This window comes from Monodelphis domestica, chromosome 1, assembly GCF_027887165.1.
Source record: "Monodelphis domestica isolate mMonDom1 chromosome 1, mMonDom1.pri, whole genome shotgun sequence".
Lineage (NCBI taxonomy): Eukaryota > Metazoa > Chordata > Mammalia > Didelphimorphia > Didelphidae > Monodelphis > Monodelphis domestica.
Genome location: NC_077227.1, coordinates 99,703,995 through 99,730,453, shown reverse-complemented (window position 1 = coordinate 99,730,453; position 26,459 = coordinate 99,703,995). Strand labels below are relative to the sequence as shown.

The window sequence follows — 26,459 nt, the reverse complement described above, 5'->3', positions numbered from 1 at the left end:
CTATCTCCATCAGGGTGTCTCACTGCTTTAGGACACATTGTTGGAGTGGAACAACTTGGCATAGTAGATAGAGAGTTGAACTTTGCAGTCCAGGAGATGTGAGTCCAAATTTTGCTCTACATGCTTAGTAGCAGTGTGACCCTGGGTAAGTAAGAAACTCCCAGCCTCAGTTTTCTAATTTGTAAAATGGAAATAAAAATAATAACAGCATCTATGTCAAAGATTAGGTAGGAGGATCAAAAGAGCTAATAATGTATATATTTTAAAACTTAAAGAACTACATAGATGCTAGTTGCAATTAGTGCTGGTGGGGCAACTAAAGGGTAAAGTGTCTAGAGTGCCAGGTTTGGAATCAAGAAGATTCAATTTCCTACTAGCTGTGTGACCCTGGGCAAGTCACTTAACCCTGTTTGTCTTAGTTTCCTCATCCACAAAACTAGCTAGAGAAGGAAATGGCATACCATTCTTGTGTCTTTGCCAAGGAAACCTCAGATGGAATCATGAAAAGTCAGACAGGACTGAAATGACTGAACAACAATAATTAGTGCTGGTATTATAAAATTCCAACATTATTGTAAATTAAGGCATAAAAGATTTACCTACTCCAATATGTTATAGTATCTTTTAGTAGAAAAACTTAATAGAGACATAAGAAAGTAATACATAGAAGATTACTTGATTATGAAGTATGGTATATATTTTGAATTATGATGTCTAAATTTTGATAAATATGACCTTTGCCTAGGATTTTTAGGCCCATATTTCATTTATTTATTTTGAATTAATTTATTCAATTTAGAACATTATTTTTTGGTTATAAGAATCATATTATTTCCCTCCCTCCTCTCTCCCCGCCCTTCCTGCAGCCAATGCGCAATTTCATTGGGTATTACATGTATCCTTGAGCAGAACCTATTTCCATGTTGTTGGTGTTTTAGACCCATATTTTTTTTTGCATTTCTTTTTTTTTGGATAGTATTTTATTTGATCATTTCCATGCATTATTCATTAAAGACAAAGATCATTTTCTTTTCCTCCCTCCAACCCCCCGTAGCCGACGCGTGATTCCACTGGGTATCACATGTGTTCTTGATTCGAACCCATTGCCATGTTGTTAGTATTTGCATTAGAGTGTTCGTTTAGAGTCTCTCCTCTGTCATGTCCCCTCAGCCATTGTAGTCAGGCAGTTGCTTTTCCTCGGTGTTTCTACTCCCTCAGTTTGTCCTCTGCTTATGGAGAGTGTTTTTTCTCCTAGATCCCTGCAGATTGTTCAGGGACATTACACTGCCACTAATGTAGACCCATATTTTAAAACATAGTTCCTTAATTTTTTTTTGCAGATCCTACATTTCCCACTATGTACTTTATCTCATTTCTTCCAGAGTCATTTTTAATAATAAAAATCAAAAAAAGAGGAAGAAAAAAAAGTTCAGTAAAGTTAGCCACCATACTGCAGAAGTTGAATTTTTATTTACAATTATTTAGGGAAACAATTCCTGAAAAATAGTTACTACAATTAGGAGACCAAAAGAGCCCAGAAACCATGTCAGTCAGCAACAATTTGTCTCCTTGTAAAAGAAATCCATGAAAAAACAAACAATACTAATGTAGAAGTTTATTTGTAAAACATTATAGTGAAGAAGTAGGAGATACTGCTTGTAATATTCCATCAAAGAGCAAAGGGAAAGGCAACCTGTAGAAATCTCTGGGCAAAAATCTGTCAGGGTAGGTTATCTGAGAATATTTATACATAAAACTGGAAGTTAGTTTTCCTGGCTTAGGGCAGGGTGGCATAGTTGATAAAGAACTGGTTTCAGAGCCAAGAAAATCTAGATTCACGTCCTCTCTGTTACGTAAAGGAGTGGAGGCAACAACAACATGTACACAAACAAGTCAGTATAAATATGTGGAAAGTAACTACTAAGTAATTTGGAAGTGAATGACGTGGAGTGGTAACGCCTCTAGGTCATGGAGGGAACCTTAATCATCTTATGCAGGAGATGGCTCTTGAACTGAATCTTGAAGGAAGCTAGGAATTCCAAGGAGCAGAAGCTAGAAGGGAAGAAGCAAAGAGGATAGACAGTGTCTGAAAAACCATGTCAGAAGACTAGGAAACATCATTTTTGGGAAACACAGAGGTAGACCAGTTTGCTTGAACCTTGGAATGTATGTGGGGGGAATAAAGTGAAAATGGCCTAGAAAGATGAGGAGAACCGATACTGTGAAGTTTTAGTGCCAAACAGAAAGAGTTCTAATTTTGCCTTCTAGGCTACATAAGGCAGATTTTGGGCAGGGGTGCGCCATGGCATGGCCAGACTTGCATTTGAGGAATATCAATTTGGCAGCTGTGTGGAGAATAGATTGGAGAGGGAGAGACTGGAGGCAGTGAGACTACTGGGAGGCTATTATAGTAGTCTAGGCAAGAGGTGATGAATTAGCCTGTGCCAGTGGAGAAAAGGGGATACATAGAAAAGATGCCGATACTTAAGGAGAATATATTGTTTGAAGGAAGCCAATGTGGTAGGAAGCACTTTATGTCAAGAGGATCCAGACACGCCTGAGTCTGAGTCTGGAAGCATGGTTGTTGAGAACATGTGAATGGAGCCATAAGACCAGTGTTACATTCCTGAGAGAGCCTGACCCCAAAACGAGGATCAAACCTTTTTTCCTCATGCTTGTCAGCTTATTATCATTTTAGATCCTCAGAAGAAAAAATCTCTTAAATTTTAGGTTCATATATTTAGGCTTCTAAAGGCAGGCTCCTTTCTAGAAAAATTCTTCATTATACACAGTATTAAGATAAGCATAGGACAGTTATTTCCTCCTACACAGATAGCAAGTATAGGATAGTTATTTATTTCCTCAACCATGAAATTAATGCTTAAAACACTAGAGTCAAAAGCAGGCACTGAAAAAAATACTTCAAATAATTTTGAAACAGTAATTCCTATTTTACTTTCCTAGAAGAGAGGAAAGATTGCTGGAAGGCCTGAGGGAGTAGAAAAGCTTTCGTTTTCTTCTCAGTCTGAAATGTCCAAGGAACATCTCATTCAATGTACAAACTTTTTGGCCAGCTAGACATGAATGGCTTATCCTCCTGTTGATGGCTATCCCTTCTTTGAAAGGCATATCTGCAGGAAGTACCTGTTGCTGAGTAGGCAGCACCTGGACTTCTCAGGGGCCACAGACCTTTGGTAGTATCCAAGACCAGGAACATCCAATGTAAGATTATTCTTCAGCCACTTGTGCTCGGGGAAAGAGACAAAACATGAGATGCATCACTGTGATGTAACTTCTGTAGCTCTTTCTAAGAAGGAGGAAAATCCCATCTACCCTTTCCCGAGATAAACGTCTGAGGGAGAGCTCATAGTCTCAGCACACTCAAAAGAGGGTAAGAGAATGGAAGCTTTTCTTTTTAAGCTTATTAAGCTTACCGGCAGGATGACTGACTTCCTGCCCGGTTACCAATGATCTTGACACCCATTCCACTAGATTTGCTAAATATAGAGGCACAGAGGAATCTTTTGGATGGTTTCTGGCAAAAACATGGCATTTAATGCATTCTTGACTTGTTTTGGGCTGGTCTCAAGTATAAGATCAGGATTTGTTAAGATCAAATTCAATGAGGCAGTTAACAAAAAAAAATATGATTTTACTGAAGAATAGATGTACATTGACTGTTACAGCTTTAAGGTTTTCTAGTTCCCTGGGATAGATCTAGGTTGGACGCATTAGCAGGTCAGAAGTCTGTTAGGTCCAAAGAGCTACCTCCTTTTCAGTGGTTTGAGATTTGTCAGGTCACCAAAAAGGGACCTTAGTTCATTTATCCGTCAGCTAAAAAAGCCTCCAGTAACCTATTTTAGTGTTATCTATATCTTTGTTCTGAATTTCCATGACTAAGGGCTTAAACCCTTTCCTTTCTCTCTTTCCATTATTTTGATCCCTGAAGTCTAGTTAATTTTTGGTGATGCTGATTTCCTTTCCAGTACTAGTTGGACCTTCACTCATGTCTTCCAACATTGTCTTCAACAACTGGTGGGGCAGCTAACATGCTCCTTGTTTACTGTTACCATTTCCAAATTCTTGCTTTACTATCAATGATCTCTTCTCCCCCCGCCCCCCACCTGAGATGATCTTATATTTGCCACATTAAATGGCATTTTCTCAGTCCTCATTCTTCTTTGCCTCTGTAGAATTTGACACTGTTGATCACATTTCCTTCTGGATAGTCTCTAGTCACTTGTGATTTTTCCTCCTCCTACTCTGCCTGTTCCTTCTAAATGTACTTTGCTGGTTCCCATCCACTCACTGTAGATGTTCCTCATGCCTCTCTCCTGGATTTTCTTTCTCTCTTTTCCTCTCTGTTAATTCACTTGGTGATCTCATTAGATTTGGATCGTCATCTCTATGAAGATGATTCTGGACTTTAAGATAACGGATTTCATATAGTTAAGAGAAAATGTGTTATCTTGTGGAAAAAAAGAGGTAATATGATTCAAAGAATAGAGTTTTAAAAACCAAAATTTTGATGTTTAGTTGAACATGAACTGCCCTTGATATGTGGGATATAATGAAGAGTGTGCTAGTCTTGGAGGGCGGAGAACCCAACTTCATGTCTTGTCCCTCACTTAATTTCTTATGACTCTAGATCCCTCTTTAAACTGTACATTATTTTTTTTATTTTTTTATTATTTTTTTAAACCCTTACCTTCCATCTTGGAGTCAATACTGTGTATTGGCTCCAAGGCAGAAGAGTGGTAAGGACTAGGCAATGGGGGTCAAGTGACTTGCCCAGGGTTACACAGCTGGGAAGTGTCTGAAGCCAGTTTTGAACCCAGGACCTCCCTCTTCTAGGACTGGCTCTCAATCCACTGAGCTACCCAGCTGCCCCCTGTACATTATTTTTTTTTAAATTTGCTTACAGGTTTTATTGTTCCAAGCCCCAGATATTAGATTAGATTTATTTTTTTTCACTTTTGTTTCCCTTCTTTGGTTATTAAATTATTTTTGCATTATTTAATTTATCTTTTTAAGAGTATTTTTACATAGTTACATGATTGATGTTCTCTTCCTCCCTTCTTCCTTCTCTCCTCCTGGAGCTGACAAGCAATTCCATTGGTTTATGCATGTTTTATTACTCAAAACCTATTTCCATATTATTTATATTTGGAATAGAGTAATCTTTTAAAACTTCAACTCCAAATCACATACTCATATAACCAAGTGATAAATCATATACTTTTCTTCTGCATTTCTACTCCCATAGTTCTTTCTCTAGCTGTGGTTAGCATTTTTTTTTTCATAAGTTCCATGGGATTGTTCTTAATCATTGCATTGCTACTAGTAGCAGAGTTTATTATATGTGATTGTCCCACAATGTTTTGGTTACTGTGTATAATGTTCTCCAGGTTCTGCTCCTTTCACTCTGCATCAGTTCATGGCAGTCTTTCCAGTTCATATAGAAACCCGGCAGTTCATCATTTCTTATAGGACAATAGTATTCCATCACCATCATCTACCACAATTTGTTCCAACCATTCCTCAATTGGGGGATACCCCCTTATTTGCCATTTTTTGCCACCACATAGAGTGTGGTTATAAGTGTTTTTATAGAAACATTTTAAAAAATCTCTTTGGGGTACAAACCCAGTAGAGGACTAGCTGGACCAAAAGGCACAGTCTTTTAAAGCCCTTTGGGCATAATTCCAAATTTCCTTCTAGAATGGTTGGATCAATTCACAACTCCACCAGCAGTGTAGTAGTGTTCCAGTTTTGCCACATCCCCTCCAACATCGATCATTTTCCTTTGCTGCCATATTGGCCAGCCTGCTAGGTGTGAGGTGGTACCTCAGAGTTTAAACTGTACATTATCGACAGGAGAGGAAAACTTGAGTTGCTAGAGGGGGGCTTTACAGCAATGAATTCCTAAGCCCAGACCAAAAGCAGTAAAATGTCAACTTGGCCTTCCTTGTTGTAGGGGCCCTTTCCTTCTTCTCTGACCGAGTCTCTGTTAATCTTTCCACAACGACGGCTCCAAACCTCCTCTTTTGTACTTGAGCCCCCGATTCCACCTTCCCGTGCCCTGTTCTCTTCAGTGAAGGAATGTGCCTCCTATCAAGGCCAAGGCAATGCAGCATATGTTTATTAAGCACTTACCGTGTGCCACGCACTGTGCCAAAGGCCAGGGACACAAAAATGCAAACGCAAAGACCATCCCTGCCCTCAAAAAGCTTACATTCCAACGGGCGAGGTGTGTGGAAGGGAAGCACCTGCCAAAAGCGCATAATATCTCTTTTCAAGTGTTTGAAAGTCTGTCCTATGGAATACAGATTAGACTTATTCCACTTATCTGAGTGCAGACATAGGATGGCTATAAACTCTAAAACCCCTTCATTCATAAAAGGTAGATTCTAAGTGAATTTAAAGAAATTTCTAATAATTAGAGCTCTTCAGAAGTTTAAAGTGCTTCCTCATGTGATAATAATCTCACTGTTCTTGAATTCATTTAACCAGAATCTTACTACAAACCCATCTTTAATAGAAATTGGGAATGGCAGTAGTAATGCTATGAGGACTAGTGGTATAGCAGGGAGGGGACTTGACTGTGCAATTCTGCATTTTGGTGGTTGGATGGTAGTGGCATGGAAGAAAGGAACTGACACCCCAAAGTATTGGGTGGCATTGGTTCAAGGAAGAGTAAGGCATCGGAATGAAGGTGATGGGTAGTTGCCAGCTTGAACAACTATGCTGAATTGATGCTCCTTTAATACTGACATTTTGTCTCACAGAACCTATGCTGAATTGACTCTTCTTTTTCCTGTCCACTTCATAGTGACACTGTTAATTTTTCTTTTTCAGGGATGCGTTAAAATGACATGCATGATTTACATGATGGGCAATTGTGTTTGTTCCTTTTTTAGTGGCCTGATAGTCCCTGAAGTCCGGGGAAATGAAACTGTCCCCGAAGTTGTTACAACATCTGGCTATGCACTGCTTCACTTTTTTAGTGATGCTGCCTATAATCTAACCGGTTTCAACATTTTTTATTCGTAAGTATTTTCATTCAAACTCAGAATTATTCTTGCCATTTAGGATGATTGGCTTCTGGGGGATTGTTGTATGAATCATATATCAATATTCTAGTCTAAGGCTATAAAATAAAAATAATTTGCAAGAAATGACTAAGGCTGACCGTGTTGTGCCAGGTCTTTGGTACTGAGCTAGAGTAAGAGATTCGTTCCTGCTGAAAATACATAAATATTTCAAAGTTTGAATTGTTGTGGGGCAGTCCTTTTATTCTTCCCTGACTGAGCCTCTATTAACTTTTCCACAGTGACTGTTCCAAACCTCCTCTTTTGTACTTAAGCCTATTTTGCTTTCCCATGCCCTGTTCTCCTTAGCAAAGGAATGTGCCTCCTACCAAGGCCAAGGCAGAGCAACACATGTTTATTAAGCAATTACTGTGTGCCAGGCACTGTGACAAAAGCTAGGGACACAAAAATGCAAAAGCAAAGGCGATCCCTCCCCTTAAAAAGCTTACATTCCAGTGGGAGAGGTGCGTGGAGGTAAAATGTCCTTCTGATGCCTAATTGTGTGACGGAGTAGATATGGGTTATCAAAGTTAGCCAAGGCAGCAGTCAGAAGTCTGCAGAATTCAACAAGCCAGAAAGGCTTTGAGTATGGCCTCTGTGGCTATAAAAAAAGCTGGCTACTGAAAAAAGGGCCCCAGGGTATGACAGTATGAGGAAAGGCTAAGGTTCCTGGGCACGGCTGCACAGAACATTTTGGGCTGTAAGTGCCAAGAACTCACTGTGGAAAAGGGCCCTTTCTTTTGTGTCTGTCCAGAGTAGTGGCCCAAAAATGTCATCAGGGATGCTCAGAAAGGAACCTTTTCATTCTCTTTAGGCCTCATTCCTGGGCTAAGGATTGATAAAGTACCACCTTTATTGGAAAATTGTGTACCAGGAAAAATAATGTGCTCAATTCATACAGCTGTTGCTTCAAATCATGATTTAGTACAGAAATGAGAGCATTATTATTATACCTCAATGGTCTGACAGTATTTTACTTACCTGAACAGGAGCAGGCCAATTAAGTGACATCAAGTGTTCATAAGAGTTTGTTTTCAATTTTATTTCTAATATTTTTTAAATGTTGGACAAACTTGTGTTAGCCTCAGCAAATCTAAATGAAAAGGAAAACATGACATAATCCATGAATCCATACGAGCAGAAGGATTATAAAAAAAGTATATACGTAGTGTACTACTTAGCACATAGTAGGCATCTAGTAAATGTTTGCTGACATTAATGAAACATTTTATTTGTCACCCTTCCAATTTCTATTCTATATGTACATACGTGCAAACAAAAAAAATGTCTTATGTATTTAGTTGTCAATGTATGTGTTCTTCTAGTTCTTTGATTTATATGACTTGTTTTCCATGTTCACATTCCACATTTTTAATGTCACAATAAGGCTATTACGTTGTTATATCACATTTTGTTTAGTCATTTCATTGAACATTTGGCCATAAAGGTTATTTTTACCTTTTTGATCTTGCACATGGAAAGGGCAGAAATATTTTTGCCTAGGTAAGTATATTTTTCCTTTTTAGTTGTACTCTCAGTATATTGTCCTGATTACTAGGTCAAAGGATATGACCAGATTTGTGATTCTTATCATAACGTATATTGCCAGATTTTACTCCAAAGAGATTGTATCTATTTATAGTTCTAGCCACAATTCACGCTGTTTTTCTTGTAACCCTGCCAACACTGAATCTGGATACTTTTAACCGCTTTTCTCATATCTATTGGGTGTGATTTAGCACCTCAGGTTTGTTTTAATGTGCATTTCTCTGATTATTAGAGAATTTTGACATTTTGGGGGATAATTCTTTATGATTTGTGTTTCTTTTCCCAACAATGTTTTTCATGGCATTTGGCCATTAATCCATGGGGGGGATGAGGAGAGAAGAAAGGATTAGGGAAGGCAAAAGCATTTATATGCTCTCTACTACATGCCAGACACTGTGCTAAGCCCTTTATAACTACCTCACTTGATCCTCACAACAATCCTGTGAGATGGATACTGTTGTTATTCCCATTCTCAGATGACCCTGAGCAGCTAGTAGTTGTCTTAATGCCAGATTGGAGATTCTGTCTTCTTGACTCCAGGACTGGTGCTCTTTTTACCATGCCACCTTACTTAAAAGAGTTATTCAGGCCTCCCTTCCTGCAATCTATTACTTACTTTTATCTTGGTTATATATTTTTTGCTATGCAGAATTCAAGTTTTATATGATTTTTGTTATTTCCAATGTTAAACATAAAAATTTACTTGAACAATCAAGATAAATAGTATTTCTTTCTGTATATCTGCTTATGTAGGTATAAAATAATATTTTGATAAACCAATAAAAAACTTCCTTTTAAAATCTTTTAAAAATTGCATATGCAGAGTATGTTGTCAGATTATATTCCAACAAGACTGTATCAATTTATAGTTCTGTCATTGATGCTATTTATGTTAGTTACCAGGTTGAGGGGTGATTTATCCAAGGACTTTATTAAGCCAACAGAAGTTCAGCTAAAAGAGTGGGAATGAGCCAGTTCTATATGCAGTTAGCTTCTCTATCATCTGACTAGAGAGCATTGTATATGTATTGTCACAATTTATTTTGCCTTGCTCCTTCCCAGTCATCTCTGTCATCCCTCCTGGATGTCCCACTCAGGTGTTTTTACACTTGCAGTTTGTAGAGCCTCACACATGCGTTACTAAAGTCGAAGCTCCATTGTCTTGCAGCCTTCCCAATGTGTTTGCATATCTCGACTATATATAATACCCCACTAGTTTCTACTCGGTTCCTATTGGATTCTGTTTTTCTGGCTCTTGGGGCTTTTTCTTCCTTGGTATCTTTTCTAGAGTTATTTGATCATATGGCAGTTTCTAAGATAAAGGACCTTTTTCTCTTTCCCATCTTGTCTCCTCTTCTCTCCTAAAGATACAGGTTTTGAAACCCTACATTCTGAATTTAAGATTACCTTAGGTAGCTTAAGAGACTTCTTCCATCCTGAGCTTTGACCATTAGGCTTTTTGGTGTTCTAGACTTTGATCATTTTTTTGTCCCTTAAATATCATAAAAATGTAAATATGACAATTCTTACATAATGTGGTTTATTGCATAGATTTAGATATATAGGAGTAAGACCTTCCCAAGTTATAGGATAATTTTACTTCTTTGCCCCCAAACTTTCAGTGGCCCTCTAGAACCTTAAGAATTTATTATTAAACTAATAGAAAGCTCCCTCACAATTTGCACTATACCTTTCTTTTCAGGATTATTTTATAAACTTCTGAAACACACTTTTGTCTCTGTGTTTTCCCACATGCTGTCCCCTATGTCTAGAACATTCTATTTTCTTATTTGTCTCTTGAATTTAAACCTTTAAAAAAACCAGCCCCAGGTGCCAATTAGTATATAAAGCCTTTCATGGTCTCTTAGTTCTTTCCTTCCTTCAATTGATTTGTGTTTACTTATTGTATGGGTGTCATATCCCACCAGTGGGGTGGTACAATGAAAATTTCCTTGAGTGGAGGCATTATTTTATTTTTTCTTTATTTTCACTATATTTAGCATATTGAATTGCACAAATTAGCTATTTAAAAATATTTATTGAATTGAATTTGTATTTTTGGTACAAAATATGGAAGAAACATTTATTAATGATCTATGATGTCTAGATACTGCTTGTGTAGGTGGGGAGTGGGGGAGGGAGAAGGAGAGAGACAGACAGAGAGTGAGAGAAAGAGAGAGAATGAATGAATACAAGAAATTGGATTAGAAGAATGAGAAAATCAGAATGTGTAGTCCCTACTTTAGGTTTGTAATCAGGAAGCAAAAATAGAAACATAATTTTTTTGATTGGCAAATATTTGTTCAATATTTACTTATTATATGCCAGGAACTGCACTAAGGTCTTGGGATAGAAAGAAAGAATGATAATAGTTCCTGATCCAAAGGAAGTTACATTCTAATGGGTAGACATGCACATAAATAGATATAAAAATACACAAAGAGGGGGGAGATACTAACAGTGCTGGTGACTGGAAAAAGTAGCATCTTGAGGTATCTTGAAATGACTAAAATAATTATAAAGTATGACATTTGTAATTAAAATAGTATGTTTCCTAGGTATTAAGTGAAAAAGGTTTGAAGCAGTATTCTAGGTCCACGATTATTGACTTAGCTAACAACTAAGTTTCAAATACTCCATAAAATAATTTTCAAGAAAAATCTAAGCCACTGCTTAAAAAATATGATCTTGAATATTTGTTGTCATTTATTTACTTATTTTACAGAATTAATTCGTGTCCTAACAATTGCTCTGGGCATGGGAAATGCACAACCAGTGTTTCCATTCCGAGTCGGGTGTATTGTGAATGTGACAAATATTGGAAAGGTGAAGCATGTGATATCCCTTACTGTAAAGCTAATTGTGGCAGTCCAGATCATGGATACTGTGATCTAACAGGAGAAAAATTATGTGTCTGCAATGATAGCTGGCAAGGTAAGTAGTATGACGTGATTGGTTTTAAAGCAGCAATTAAAAGTTTCTGTTAGGCTAATAGAGCATTCTGCAATTGTTTCTCTTTTACTTTAAAATATAATACTCTGGATTTGGATTTCTGATTCTCATGTATTTGCCATGCTTCTTCAGAATCTATGTCTAAAGATCTCTTTTATATCTTCATAAAAATGAGAAATCATATTTATACTTTCATAATTCTTTGGTAAGTTTTTTGAAATGTTGATTGATAATTTAACTATAAAAACCTAATAGTGCTAATTTGGTTAATAATAAATAGCTTAAAGAATAAATTTCTAAAACCAAATGCCTAATTTAATGACTGAAGAGTGATATTTCTTAAACAAGAGTGACCTCTTGTGGATACTTTGAAAATCAACTACAAAGCTGGAGAATTTCTAAATAATTAACTTTAATAGCTATGCTAAAAAAACCCCAAAATATTAGTTTTAGATATTTCATATAATTTTAGCTCAGTTTTGAAATTTGATACATTTTATTGATGCCTTTCTTTTTATATGCCATAATCAGTTTCCAATATCCCATCATCTCCAAACTTTACCTTGAAAGAAAGAAAAACAATTAAGGAAATAAATCTTATTCAGGGCCCATGTCTGCAAATATGTTCAGCAATTTGCTCCTGTTGGCTTTCACCTAGAAAGATGTATTTTAATCATTTGTTCCCAAAAGCCTTGGAGTCCTACAGTCATTGCATTTAATCTGAATTTAGCTGCTTTAAAATTTTGTTTTTGTTCATATCATTATCATTGGACATATTGTCCTCCTGTGTCTGCTTTCTTCACCTTCCCATTTCCCCTATATTCCTCATATCACCTGTTTCCTATTTCATTCAATTCTGCATTTTATTTATTAATTTCCCTAACTGGGGATATCCATTTTGTTTACATTTTCTTTGTTGACACAGAAGTGTAATTATGAGTATTTGGGCATACATAGGAATTTTCCTTTAGTCTTTGGTCTCATTTCATATACATGCATATATAAACACACATATATTCCAATAGTGTATATCATTGGCTCAAAGATGGGGAACAATTTAGTTTTGTTTACATTCCAAATTGTTTTCCAGAATAGTTGAGATTAGTTCATTGGTTTAGATCTTAAGATGTGAATAATATGAATCATATGTAGCTCAAATAATCTCTAGAAATAATATGACATATAAGTTCCATTTAATGGAGAGAATCTATTACTCAAAAATAGTATGATCAAAGGCCTTATTTTTATAAGCTAATACAAATACATCAATGATTCTTGTTGGAAATATCCTAAGTTCATGCCTAGAGAATTGTTGTTCCTTTTATTATATATCCATTTCTGTTGATTCTTATAATCATGAGTTCAAGGTTGTGACATTAGAATGGGATAGAGAGGAGGATATATGGTTTAATTTTTTTAATAGATTAATGAAAACTCTTACATAGTTCAAATATTTTAAAGAAAAGATTGAGGAAGCTAGAAAGAATAAAAGATATTTTTTCATTGTCTTGAAATTGATTTGAATATTTAAAATGAAAAATTAGCTTCTTTCACTGGCAAATTTCTTAATAAATATAAATTTGTTTCTAAAGTTTCATATTTGGGTAAATGGCTATGTTAACAATTTTCCTTAAAAGAAAAATAATCTTGAGTATTATTTACTTCTAATTCTAGTCTTTTCTTGAATGTAAAATATCTTGTTTTTATGAAGATCAAGTCCTGCAATGATTCTTTTACATATAATTAAAAAAAGCAAAATGTATATCACAAATGTTTCATATATGATATGCTCATAGATATATTCATTTGTAATACTTACTTGATATATACACATACTGCAGTTATGTTTTTCAAACTTGAACAAATGATTATGCCACTGTAATTTTTTTTGTTGAAAGTAGATATTTCATAACATTTTTCATTAACTGTCATGTTTTATTCCTGTTTTTACCTCCATTTGTCCAATTGTTCATTGATATAGTTTTTTTTTCTTTAGTATGCAATATGGTTCTGGTCTTAAGATGCTGACATTTTTTACTGGTCTCTTTATATTATGATACTTTCATCTTTGCCTCCAGTGCCTAAAATAACTAAATTTATTCAGCTGCTATTATATACGTTCTGGGAGAAAGACATGGCAAAGCTAATTTTTCTATATTGCTTTAGAAGCAATAATGTGATTATAGCAATATCTAGCAATTTTATTTTCCTTTGATAATTTACAACATATAATTTAGAATAAATAAGGCTTTCTTTTCTGCTTAATTAACCTCACTTGTGGCACTGTGAAAACAATGTAAACTTTAATTTTGACCTATTCTTTTATTTAAATGTTATGGATAGAAACTTATTTTAAATAATAGGTTATCAAGATTGCTGTGTTTTATGTAAATGTTAGTTATTTGCTAATTTTTACCTGTAGGAATACCTTTTCCCTTATTTAAATGAAGTATGTATTCAATATACATTGTATTTGTAAACATTAGTTTCTTTTGCTCTCTGAATTGTAGTAATTGAGAGGAGCACCTAAAATATTGATATCCTCTGGCGGGTAAAAACTACTATATTGTTAATATTTTATTAATAAAATTTAGCATTTAAAACATTTTATTGGTGGTCTCTTTTTGTTTTTATTAATTTTCTGTAAGGGGATGAGATAGAAGGAAGAATGATTCTATTAAGGAATATTGTTGGTATGCAGAGTGGCTCTTTTCTTCCTGTTGCCAGATCCTAATCTTAGTGTTATTTAGGAGTAGATCCTTGAACCTGAGAAAGGTACAGGGTCAAAATAGATAGGGTAAAAATCAAAGTTATTAGTGGAAAGATATTGGGAAAAGGGATCAGGATAGAGACTAACTGAGGGATAAGGGTTTTCAAACTAAATAAAAGAAGAATCAGGTGACAGGGAAATCTAGGCTCAAATTAGTTTTTGGTAAGTGTCAAACAGGAGAGAGAATTTATTATCAAGGTCTTTTTTACTTAATGTACACCTTGACAACTAGGCTTTTCAGGGTCAAGTAGCAGAATAAATTGCCACCTATCTGTCTCTCCTTAATTTTATAACACTTTAATATTTGTTGCATCTTCACAACTCCATTAAAACCAGTCGCAATATTTCTCTGAGGTTGAGATTTGATCTCAAGGGACTAGCAGCGCCTTCTGTACCTGAAGTATGAGAACTTGTCCAGCTACATTCAGAGATCTGTCAACAGTTTGGTTGGAGGCTGATGACCTGTTTGACCATAACTGAATATCTGACCTACTAAGTTGTAGGATTGCACTCTGCAGTACCTAAGTACAAAGAGTACTTATATCTACCAAATTAAAGATCCTTAAAGTATGAAACACACACACAACAAATTGTTATAATAGAAACAAAAGAACAATAAAAATTAAAATGCAGTATTAGAATATTAAAACAACTTGAATCATGGGAGCACATTCCCAACTTGACGGGAAAACTTGGGTTCTATTTTTCATAATTCCTTGCTTTGTGTCCTTTGTTCCCAGGATCTCCTGTTATCCTTTCTATCTTGTACCTTCTGAGATTCTTATCTTTGAATTTTCTCTCCCTCTCCTTGACTCCTCCCTTTCTACCCACTGCCCCATTATTATTTATTTCTGCCATCTACCCTTGGATGGGCGCTTTATTGAAACTACATTGCCCTGGTGAACTCACCTGATTCTGAATCTCAGGGTATACTGGCCATTTGAAGTCTTAACTATAGTATTTGTTAATCATATAAAAACCACTGATAGAACACTCTTTTATATCCCAAAAGGTACAAGGAGAAATGTGTTTTCACCTGACCATGAACCTGCCACGTAGGAAATGGATTTTCCTCCAAATTATAGATTTTTTAGAAGTTGCTGGAGGCATGGACATTTTTACAAATGTAGATAAAGGGTCCCAAGATGAGATTTCTACTTAAAAGTCCATTTGGAAGCCAACAAATTCAACCCTCTTATTTTATATATGAGGAAACAGGTCAAGTGGCTTGACTTTGGGCCACTCATGTAGCTTCTTAATGGGAGAGGTGGAATTTGAAACCAAGTCTTCCGACATTCAAGTCCACTGTCTTTTATAAGCGTGCCAGGATAGTCTAAGTAGACCCCCAGGCTCTATTGAAAACACCACTCCTGAGTATACCAGATAAAGAGCAATACATAGATTAGCTCATTCCCATTTGTATCTCAAAATACATTCAATAATTCTTCAATTATTCTATCTAGCCATTTTGTTCTATGTATTTCTCTTCCTCCAAAGGCAAAGAGCCCACTCTAGCCAGGATGCATTATTTATAGAAATCAGCTATATTCTTAATTCTTCAATTATTCTATCTAGCCATTTTGTTCTATGTATTTCTCTTCCTCCAAAGGCAAAGAGCCCACTCTAGCCAGGATGCATTATTTATAGAAATCAGTATATTCTGATGCTCACATGAAATGTTTCATAAAAACAAATATTTCATATTTTGCATAGGGTGTTTTAGGCTTACAAAATGTTGCCTTGTCAAAAATCCAGGAAGGTAGGGAGTGAAAGAATTATTATCTTCATTTTACAGATGAAGAAACATCTTCTTAAAGGATGTAACTAGCCCAAGGTTAATAAAAATAATAAAGATCAGAGTTAAAAAATTAGTACAAAATACATCATAAAATGCCTATTTAGATTATTTGACATTGTATTCATATACACATGTAAGCATTACATGTCTGCTGCTATACTTATTCTTGTACAATGCAGTGCATAAATTATATAATGAAAAAGCCTGTTAATTATATAATTAAATAGTAACACATACATGAGATTTATGAGATTAAAATTTTAATATAATTTGTTTTCTCATACCAGATTATGACATGTGATTATAAATTTAGAGCTAGAAGGGAACTTAGTCATTTTGTTTAAAATCCTAATTTTGCAAATGAGAAAAATGAGACTTTTAGCAGTTAAGTGATTTGTCAGAATATTCCTATACCCTTTGTACTATGCTACATTACCTTTTACTTTTGGCCTCCATATTAAATACAATTAGATGTTGTAATAATATTAATTAAAATGAGTTTACCTTTATCTGTTTTCAAAGAGCTCATATTAATCATGTTTCAGTTTTGACCTCTTTGATAATAAATTCCTTATCTATAATACAACAATAGCTAATAATAGGCTAACAATGTGGTGCACTGGAAAGACTGCTGACCAAGGTCAAGAAAACCTGATTTATTATCTGACCTCACATACTTCCTAGCTGTGTGGCTCAGGATGCTACAAGTCATGTAGCATCTGCTGCTCTCAATTCCTTCACCTGTAAAATAGGTATGAGTGTATGTAACCTCACAGAGTTGTAAAGATCAAATGAGATAAGAGGACATACAAATAAATGCATCCAAACCTTGCCAAAAAAATGGAAACTGGCCACAAGCTCTTAAAGAATTTAAATCAGAGCTTATCAAAAAGATGCAATAATATTTATAAAGTGCTTGGCATGGTGCCTTGCATACAGTAGACACTATATGAATATTCATTCCTTTCCTTTATTTGTCTATAAAGTGGAGAGGTAGCTCTTAGTTCACCACATTGATATGAGGTCATATAGGTGAAAGCACTTGATAATTTTTAAAGTGCTATGTTCTTTTTTGTTATTATTATTAATATTATGGTACTTTGAATAGATCAGTACTTTTCCCTATCTGGTAGAACCTATCTCCTGTTGGAGAGAATGATCTTTCTCATGCTCTCTCACAAAAATTGTCCATGTAGGGAATAGGAGGAGAAAATGAATTGAAAGTTCATTACAATATACTGGTTAACCCAGCATATGTTAGAGGTGAATTTTTAAATTGGAGTCCATTTTTAAAAGAAAGTATAAACAGTATGGAGTTTGTGGTTTCCACAGAATTTGTAATGAATTTGTTTATTATTTAAATGTTTTTTTTGTTGGCTATTAAGTATATAATTAAAATGAATAAACACCCTGGAGTGTACAAACTTGTTTAAAAAATAATAACTATTTAATTCTTTTATAAACTTATTAATTTTTTGCATGTATGACAGTATTTGGTTAAATTGGTGAAGGGGTTGATAGGCTTCAATATATTGACAAAAAGGTCTATGACACACAAAAAGATTAAAAACCCCTATTCTAGGTAATTCTTTGCTTTCAAAGAAGAGAACATTTAGACTTTCCAATAGGGATGAGAAACCATTCTATTTTTGTTAGGCTTCCAGAAAAGGTGATTCAGTAGTTTTTCAGGATGGATTTTCCAAGGGTTTAAGAATATTAAACTAGATATATTTTCCTTAATATTTTATGTTAAAATTATTTTGTCTTCTTACTCTTTGAAGAATATATGGACCACATACTTTGTGCCCTTTATTTGAAAGCTTTAATGAAATTACCTTTTAGTCTCTCATCTTTCATTTTTTCCTCCTAAATATTCTAAAAATTTAGTCATCATTGTGACTTTCCTTCTTTATCTTTTCCAAATTCTCCATTTCCTTTTTTTAGTTTAGCTAAGACATAATTATGTAGCAAAGATTTGGCTAGTCTCGTTTAAGAGTATATCTTTTCACAATTCTTACAATCTCACATATTTAGGTTTACCATTAATGACTTGTGTTTAAACCATGGTGCTATAATTTAGGGTAAACTTATTATCTAATATGATCTCTAAGTCTATTTTTTTGTTTGTGAACACATCCATTCAAAAGGCATCTAGTAAGATTGTTCTAGGTTCTGGTGATAAAATGTTGAAAGAAATAGTCCCTTCCCTAAGGGAACTTAGATTTTGTTAAGGGGGTAATGGGGAGTGGAAGGGTATGTACACAGGAAAATTAAATACAAAACATATAAAATAATTTCTAGTGGGAAATTCCGTGGTGTTCTGTTCTATATTTTAAAAGAATTTAAGTTAATATTTTCTGATCTCTATTTTACTGCCATCATTTTAAATTTTAATTGTATATTCATATCCCTTCTAGCTTTATAGATTTAATAAGCATACTTTCTAGTCCATTATTCTGGTCACTGATGAAAATGTTAAGCAATAATTAACCTAAGATGAAATCTGTGCCTGGAGAGGCAGTGTGATAAAGGGAATAGAGTGCTAAATTTGGAGTCAGAATAACTTGGGTTTTAATCTCATTATTAACTCTATGACCATAAATAAATCACTTAAACTTTTGGAGTCTCAGTTTTTCTTCTATAAAATAGGGATACAGCAACTGTAACTTATCTCACTTATGAGGCTTAAATAGGTTAATGCACATAAAGTGTTTTGTAAGCCTTAAAACCTTCCATAAATTTCAGTTAATATTGTTAAATTGCCATTGATAACAACTAAAACACAATTATTTGTTGAGCCAACTAAAACTTGATTGATCAAAATAGAGTATAATGGTAATATTAGATAAGGAGGAATCAGAAATGAGTTCTGTGCTTGAGATCACTTACATTTATATCTTCTTCATCTGGTGGGTTTAACATTGCCATAGAAAGTTATTAGTCATGTTTGATTCTTTACATGCTTTTGCAGTTGATTGTCATAAATTTTCCTGGCAAAAATTTGCTAGCTGGGAAAAGCTCATAATTTTGTCATTTCAGACCAGCACCTTTCTTTGGCTCTAGTTATGATAGTGAAAATAATAATTGACATTTGTGTAACATTTCAAGGTTTACTCAACATTATTTTACATGTGTTCATTAACTAAGTTATATTAAGAGCTTACTTTATACTTAGCACTCTAAGTAGTGGGGATTCAAAGGAAGATAAAACTAGACCTTGCCCTCTAGTAACTAATTTTCTAATGTAAATAACTGGGCACATACCAAATGCACACGTAATAAATAGAAGGCAAGCTCAGAGCAAGATGCTAACTACTGGAGATCTGGGAAGACCTGCCGAAAATGAGATTCCAGATGGAATCCAGGCTAGATGGAAGCCAAGCAATTAAGAGGCAGCAGGGAGAAAGGAGAGCATTCCAGCCAATGCAAAGGTAAAGAAACAGGACATGCTGCATGAAGAACAGCAAGTAGACCTGTGTGGTTATACTATGGAGTATTTGGAGGGGAGTAAAGTATAAAAACAAAACAAAACTGGAAGGCGAAGAAGGTTCAGATTATGAAGAGTTTGAAATGCTAGATGATTTTTATTTATTTTTGATTCTCTAATTAGCAGGGGATCCCAGGAGTTTATTAAGTAGGGGAGGGGGAATGATATAGTCAGACTTATACCATAGGAAAATCCCTTCAGTAGCTGAGTGGAGGGATAGATTGGAGCTGGGAGAAGCTCTTGGAAGAGAAAAACAGACCAATTAGAAGATAAATGATCTTTCTCCAAAACAAAGGAGCAACACTTGTGACACCAAAGGGCTAGAACCCAGTGGAAGCATCACCTTGACTTGGAGGAGCTGGAATGGAAGAACAGGGTTTTGTTGTACTATTGTGTTGCTCTATTGTAGTAGTGCAGGTAATGAGAGCCTGGACTAGTACAGGAGTTATATGAGTGAATTTGTCATTCAGTCATCTTTTCAGTCATGTCTGACTCTTTGTGACCTCATTTGGGTTGGGTTTTTTAAGCCAAGATACTGGGATTTACCATTTCCTTCTCCAGCTCATTTTATAGATGAGAAAACTGAGGCCAACAAAGTTAAGTCACTTGCTTAGAATCACATAGCCAAATTAGGACCCAGGTCTTCTTGTTTCCAAACCTGGTACTCAATCCACTGAGCCATCTCACTGCCCACATACAAGTCAATAGAAGTGAACATATGGGAGAAATGAGAAAGAAATGAAAAGATCTAATAACAAGCTGCATATGTGAGATGAATGAGAATGAGGAGTTGAGTATGATGTTATAATTGCACTCCTGGGTGACCTGGAAGATAGTGGAACCCTTGAAAGTTCTAGAGAAGTTCAGAAGAGGAGTGACTGGGAATACTGATTTCTGTTTGGTGTATTTTGGTAGTGATACTTATCAAACATCCAATTCAAGATGACTAAAAGTAAAATAATGATATGGATTGGAACTCAGGACAGAGAAAATTCTCTCTATACACTCTCTCTCTCTCTCTCCCTTTCTCTTTCTCTCTCCCTCTCTCTCCCTCTTCAACACACATTTAAATTTCTCTTTATGCTAGTTGAAATGAAAATATGCAACTTTACCTCAGATTTTAATCAGCTTTTTGTAGTTTCTCAGAAATTGTAACATTTTATTTTAGCATTTTAATATGCAAGACTGTATTTGCTAGCTTCAAAGTTAGCAAGATCTGTGTTCAAGTACTCCTATGATACATACTTGTATTAGCATCTCAGGGCACCAGTCAACTTTTGAAGATTATATATTGCAGTGTAGTTTCCATTTTGGTGGTGCCCTTTTAGAGGGAATCTCCTACCTGAGATTGCCTATTGGTACCTCCTACAAAAAAAGGGATGAAGAAGGAAAAAAAAATATAGGACATGTGGAATGTCAGGTTAGTTTTTTTCTATAGTCTTGATTTCCTCATTGTTTAAAGGTATGTTAAAACCTTGGTAAGGAAATTAGAAAATGATGATTAAAAAACCCCTCAAAATGTAAAAAATTAGTATTACCATCAAGATAGTACATTAAGCGGTTACATGAGATCCTTATGACCCAAGTAACATTATTGGTTATATGAAGGATTGGACCTAAATATTAAGGGAAAATTTTCATTTCAATATTTTAAGTATTGGTTTACTCAAGGCTTTGCTTGTTTGGTCTTTTTAAACACTTTAAAATACTAGTTTTAATCTGCTGGGGGATGAGAGATGCCACCCATTTGCCATAGGGTGGCAGTATTGACCATTAAATGTCATTTCATAATTGACATGCTACAGAGAATTACAATTTTTATCTACCTTAGGAAAGCCTAATGTTCCATTATTTAAAATGTAATCACTTTTATATGCAAATACTCTAGGGGTTAATAATTTATATTTTAGAATTAGGTGCCAGCTTACATTTGTAGAGGGAATTTCCTTTTCTGGGAATTCCCTGTATTAATAATCCCATGTCTAGTTCCTATCCTACTCTGTATATCTCCCTTATATAATTATAGGACATTTTTATAAAATGCAAGTATTTAAGAAAAGCATAAGATAGCATTTTCCTTTCCTTAAGAAAACCAGGCAATAATAAGTGTTTCCTGAGGAGCCAAAATATTAACTCTAATGTTGGATTAGCAGAATAAAGAAATTTCTATCTTAGTGGGAGCTATTTGATTAAGCTTGCTTTTCTAATTCATCAAAGCCAAAATTTTAGCATTTCTGTTTCATGGGTTATATTGTGTTTATCTCATGAATAGATAGGATGATACTTTAACAACCTTTATTGTCATTTTAGAAAGAATCTAGTTTTTCAGTTTGTTAAAGAATAAGATCCTTATTTTTTATATCTAGAGAAGGCTGATTGACTCATCTGTAGATAGATCAGTGTGGAAATCCAGCAAATTTCCTGGGATTTTAGTGCTTATTAATCCTGTCTTGCCACAGGCTATTCTGTTTTTAGAGACATGCTTTCATTTTGCCTGAATTTCTCTCGAAGTTTTTCTGAAATCTAATGTCTTATGAATCTTCTCTAATTAGGTACTTCCCTACTTATGATAGCAGAAGTGAGAAAACAATAAGATGTACATAAGCCTAGAACTCTCTGATCTACATGCTTTCATCCTTGTCCCAGCTGCCTCATCATATGGGTCAGAACCCATCATTATCCACACAAGGAGGAGTGAAGAGAGCCTGGTGGACTTTGAGTGATAGTTGAGCAGGATAATTTTTTCTTGTCTTTTCCTGCACTTTCCTCCTCATGCTCCTTTTTGTTGCAGATTCATTTAAAAGCTTAATTTGAGTTAAATCATGCTGGGCAAAGGCATATTGTTTTAAAGTACTTTTGGATATTCTCCTGTGGAAACCTAAAAAATATCTTCAGTCATCTGGAGATAGTAAGTTTATTCAAAAGTGGGTTGATCCCCCCCTTCTATTTTTTTTAATTAAAAGGGAGATTCTCTGTGAAGAAACTCCTTTTAAGAATAGAGATTTGCAACCTCCCTACAAGTGTAACTTTAGAGACTTGTCTAAGGGGTTAAATGACTTTCCTAGAATCACATAGCTAGTATAAGTGAAAAGTAGAGCTTCAACACAGTTCTTTCTTGGCCTTCTATCCTATTTCATTCTTCTAACAGTAATAAATAAGAAATAAGGCTATTCCTTCTTCTCTTTTCTCGTCCCCTTCTTGATAAAGAAAAGCAAGTATAAAACAGCCACTCAACCCTCTCCCCTTGCACCCCATCCCCGCTGCCAGCTTGGAGTTAAGAATGGCTACACAAATTGAAATAGTAGTCATGAAAAATGTCTCAAATATCAACCAATAATCATTATGGACATTTTGAACCCATAATCAACAAGGAATTGTGGGAAGCCTTCTCATGTATGTATGGATTTTTGCTCTCTCTTATAAAGTGTTTATAATTATATAATTTTCAAGTCAATAGTTTTACTCATAGGGAGTGGAAAAACAAGCCTTCTTACCCTAAGGTATTCTGGATTGTGAAATATATCTCAAATACTCAATGACATTTTTCAACTTGGTTTTTAAAAACATACTCTATAAAATAAAGGTTCTTTAACTAGTTGAAGCTAGAATCTTCAACTTTAGATTTTTATCTTAGCTAGAATCATAGGATGATAGAGTTTTTTAGCCTGAAGAGACCCCAGAGATCATCTAGATTGTGTCAGCCTTTTATGAGTTATAAGAATGTGGTAGCTTGTGGTCTTAAACAGATTTAAAAAAATAGTATCCTAAAATGCAAATTAAGGGGCAGCATGCCATAGTGGATTGAGTCTGGAAAACCTGTATCTTCCTCTTGTTTTGGTCATGTGATAGGTATATAATCATGGGCAATTCTCTTAATCTCTTATTGTCTAAGACAACTCTTTAAGACTTAAATTTAGGTGTCTTGCCATATATAACTGTGAAGAGTTTTGCACCAGGGATTCTCCCACATTAATGAAATAAGATGTCTAGACCAAAAAATGGTCCCAGTCATTTGACTTTGAGCTTTCAAGAAGTACCCATTATTTTAAGGAAGAGGCAAGTGCTAGTAAACTAATTTTAATGATAGCAATAACAATTCTATTTACCTATTCATTACCACTATCTTGGTGGCCAGCTATACTTGCTTTAGTTATACTGTCATAATTTAGCACAGTTCCCTCTGTGCTAAGTTCTTTTTGTTACTGTTTTCAGCCCTCTCTCCCTACTTCTGTACTTCCTAATCCATAGAAAAAAATTTTTTTTAAATAAAACCCTTACCTTCCATCTTGGAGTCAATATTGTGTATTGGCTCCAAGGCAGAAGAGTGGTAAGGGCTAGGCAATGGGGGTCAAGTGACTTGCCCAGGGTCACACAGCTGGGAAGTGTCTGAGGCCAGATTTGAACCTAGGACCTCCCATCTCTAGGCCTGGCTCTCAATCCACTGAGCCACCCAGCTGCCCCCCCCCATAGAAATTTTAACATTTGATTATCTCTGAGTTCCACAGCCCTGAGAAATTTGCTTCTCTCTCTCTCTCTCTCTCTCTCTCTCTCTCTCTCTCTTTTTTGTTATTGATAATCTAATAGAGGTGAGCTGTTTTAGTAAGCTTTGACAATAGTTGCTCTTCCAAACTGAAAATATCCAAATTCAGCTCTCAAGTTTTAGCACCTCATTCTGTCTATTCTAGAAGTTTGAAATTTGACTAAATTAGTTAATTTTAACTAAAGGTATGCATATTTATCTCTAACTTAATTCTATTTTCAATATAAGCTTGTTTAAAAGGAGACTTGAGTTTGCTCATTCCTTCTTCAGTGCCCAAATGTATGTATTAGAGTTCTTGCCCAGTTAATAGACATTTATTAAGTCCTTACTTTGTGTTAGGAATCGTACCAAATGCCAAAGATACAAAGAAAGTTAAAAACAAGATAATAGCAACTCCACCACGAATAATCCTTGATCTCCAGTAGTTCACAATCTAATGAGAGGTTTTGAATGAGTCAGAGAGAATATCTAAATTAATGAGGAAGAATTGTATGAAAGCCAAGACTAGTTAAACTACATGATTCCTCTTTTAGATTTTAACAGGTATCATCCTTTATGAACCATTTGCATATAGTCTTAGTTCAGACCCTCATCAAATCTAATCTAAAGTTTTGCATTATTATGGGAATGTGACTTATTCAAGTCTTTCTTCTTTATAATCAGTCCATTATTCATAGAACTAAAGGCAAAGCTCTGATTATGTCACCCTCTCCTTGAGTAATTGACCCAGGATCAAATATTTAAATCTTTTCCCATTCTCTTTCAAAGAGCACCTGTCCTGGAGTCAGGAAGAATCATCTTCCCAAGTTCAAATCTGGCCCCAGACACTTATTAGCTGTGTGACTCTGGCAAGTAATTTAATCCTAGTTTCCTCAGTTTCCTCAACTAAAAAAGGATCTGGAGAAGGAAATAGCAAACCACTATAGTATCTTTCCCATGAAAACTCCAAAAAGAGTCACTAAGACAACAAAAAAAGTCAAGCCAAACTTATACATTGGTCTTTTTCACAGAATCTAGTCAAAATGATATTCTTGCTGCTCTTCACAAACAAAATTCTATTTCCTGGCTCTGTACTGCAAGCCTAGAATGCCTTATTTCCGTATCTCTGCTATTTAGAATCTCTAGTATGCTTCACAGCTTGCTGGAAATTTTTAATCTATTCTTTGAATGATCCTTGAGGACTTTCCTATTTTCTCCATGTTCTTTTGCCTTTTCCAAAAACCCAACAATGTATATATATTCAAAATATATACTGATACTGTTCATGTTGTCTTCCCTGTTATATAGAATATAAACTCCTTGAAGTTAGCAACTGTTTCCTTTTTGTCTTTATGTTTCCAGTGCCCACAATGCTGTCAAGTAGATAATAGACTTTAAATAAGAGCTTGGCAATTAATTGATTATTGAGTATTACTCTTTTAAAAATTATTCTAATAATCAGTTGCAAAATTAAAGCCTTATTTGTAGGTACTTCTATGGTTACATACTTGATGTGATTTATAAGTTAAAAGCAAGGTCCCATTTACCCCTAAAGGTCTCCTTGACCAGTCTGTTTTTGATGCTGAAAATTATGCCTTTGGAAATGCATCTTTAAAGGCTTACTTATGGCATTGGTTCCTTTCAAGTACAAATATCCTAGAGGAAGTGAATTGGCTAATTCAGTTCAGCAAAACTTTATAAACTAACTGCTGCTTGTAAACCGATGCTTTGTGGGACAACTAGTTGAGTAAGATATCTTTGCTGATTACAAATAAGTTATCTTTTAGAAAAGATAAGGCAGGTACACAAATAACTATAAAAGAAGTTGAATATAGTTAAGAGATAAACAAGGTACAAAAGAAAATACTAAAGGATTTAGAAGATAGAGAATTCACTTCCAATGAAGGGATCAAGGAAGTTTTTATAGTAAAATGTAAGGTGAGAGCCTGGACTTTTTTTTTTTTTACTATGAACATATGCTTAAATGGATTAAATTGACTTTTTGGCATATGAAGTGTTGAAAGTTTAGTAGAATTTAAACAGAGATAGATGGAGGGAAACATTCTAAGTGTAGAAAGTGGTATGAGCAGTAGTATAAAGGTGAAAGAGTAAAATATTATGACTGATGATGATTAGTTTGAGAGGTAGAGTATATAAAATAAATGTTGTAAGATAGGTCTGGAAGGATAATTTGGAGACAAAATATGTAAAGCCTTGTGTGTAATGCTAAGGAATTTGTATTTTATACAGTAGGCAGTACACAATGTAATCATATGATCAGAGCTGTGTGTAAA

The 26,459-nt window shown here is 34.9% G+C and overlaps 1 protein-coding gene across 3 annotated transcripts in view; it reads left to right on the top strand.

The window, feature by feature from the left end:
- Positions 1–26,459, top strand: part of ATRNL1 (attractin like 1) — a 1,148,868-nt gene that overhangs the window by 57,487 nt on the left and 1,064,922 nt on the right. For all 3 annotated transcript variants that reach the window (XM_001377496.5, XM_007478946.3, XM_056803697.1), the window contains exons 4-5: positions 6,921–7,049; positions 11,365–11,573. In XM_001377496.5, the coding sequence (XP_001377533.4) occupies positions 6,921–7,049; positions 11,365–11,573 (338 nt within the window). The remainder of the gene's footprint in view (positions 1–6,920; positions 7,050–11,364; positions 11,574–26,459) is intronic.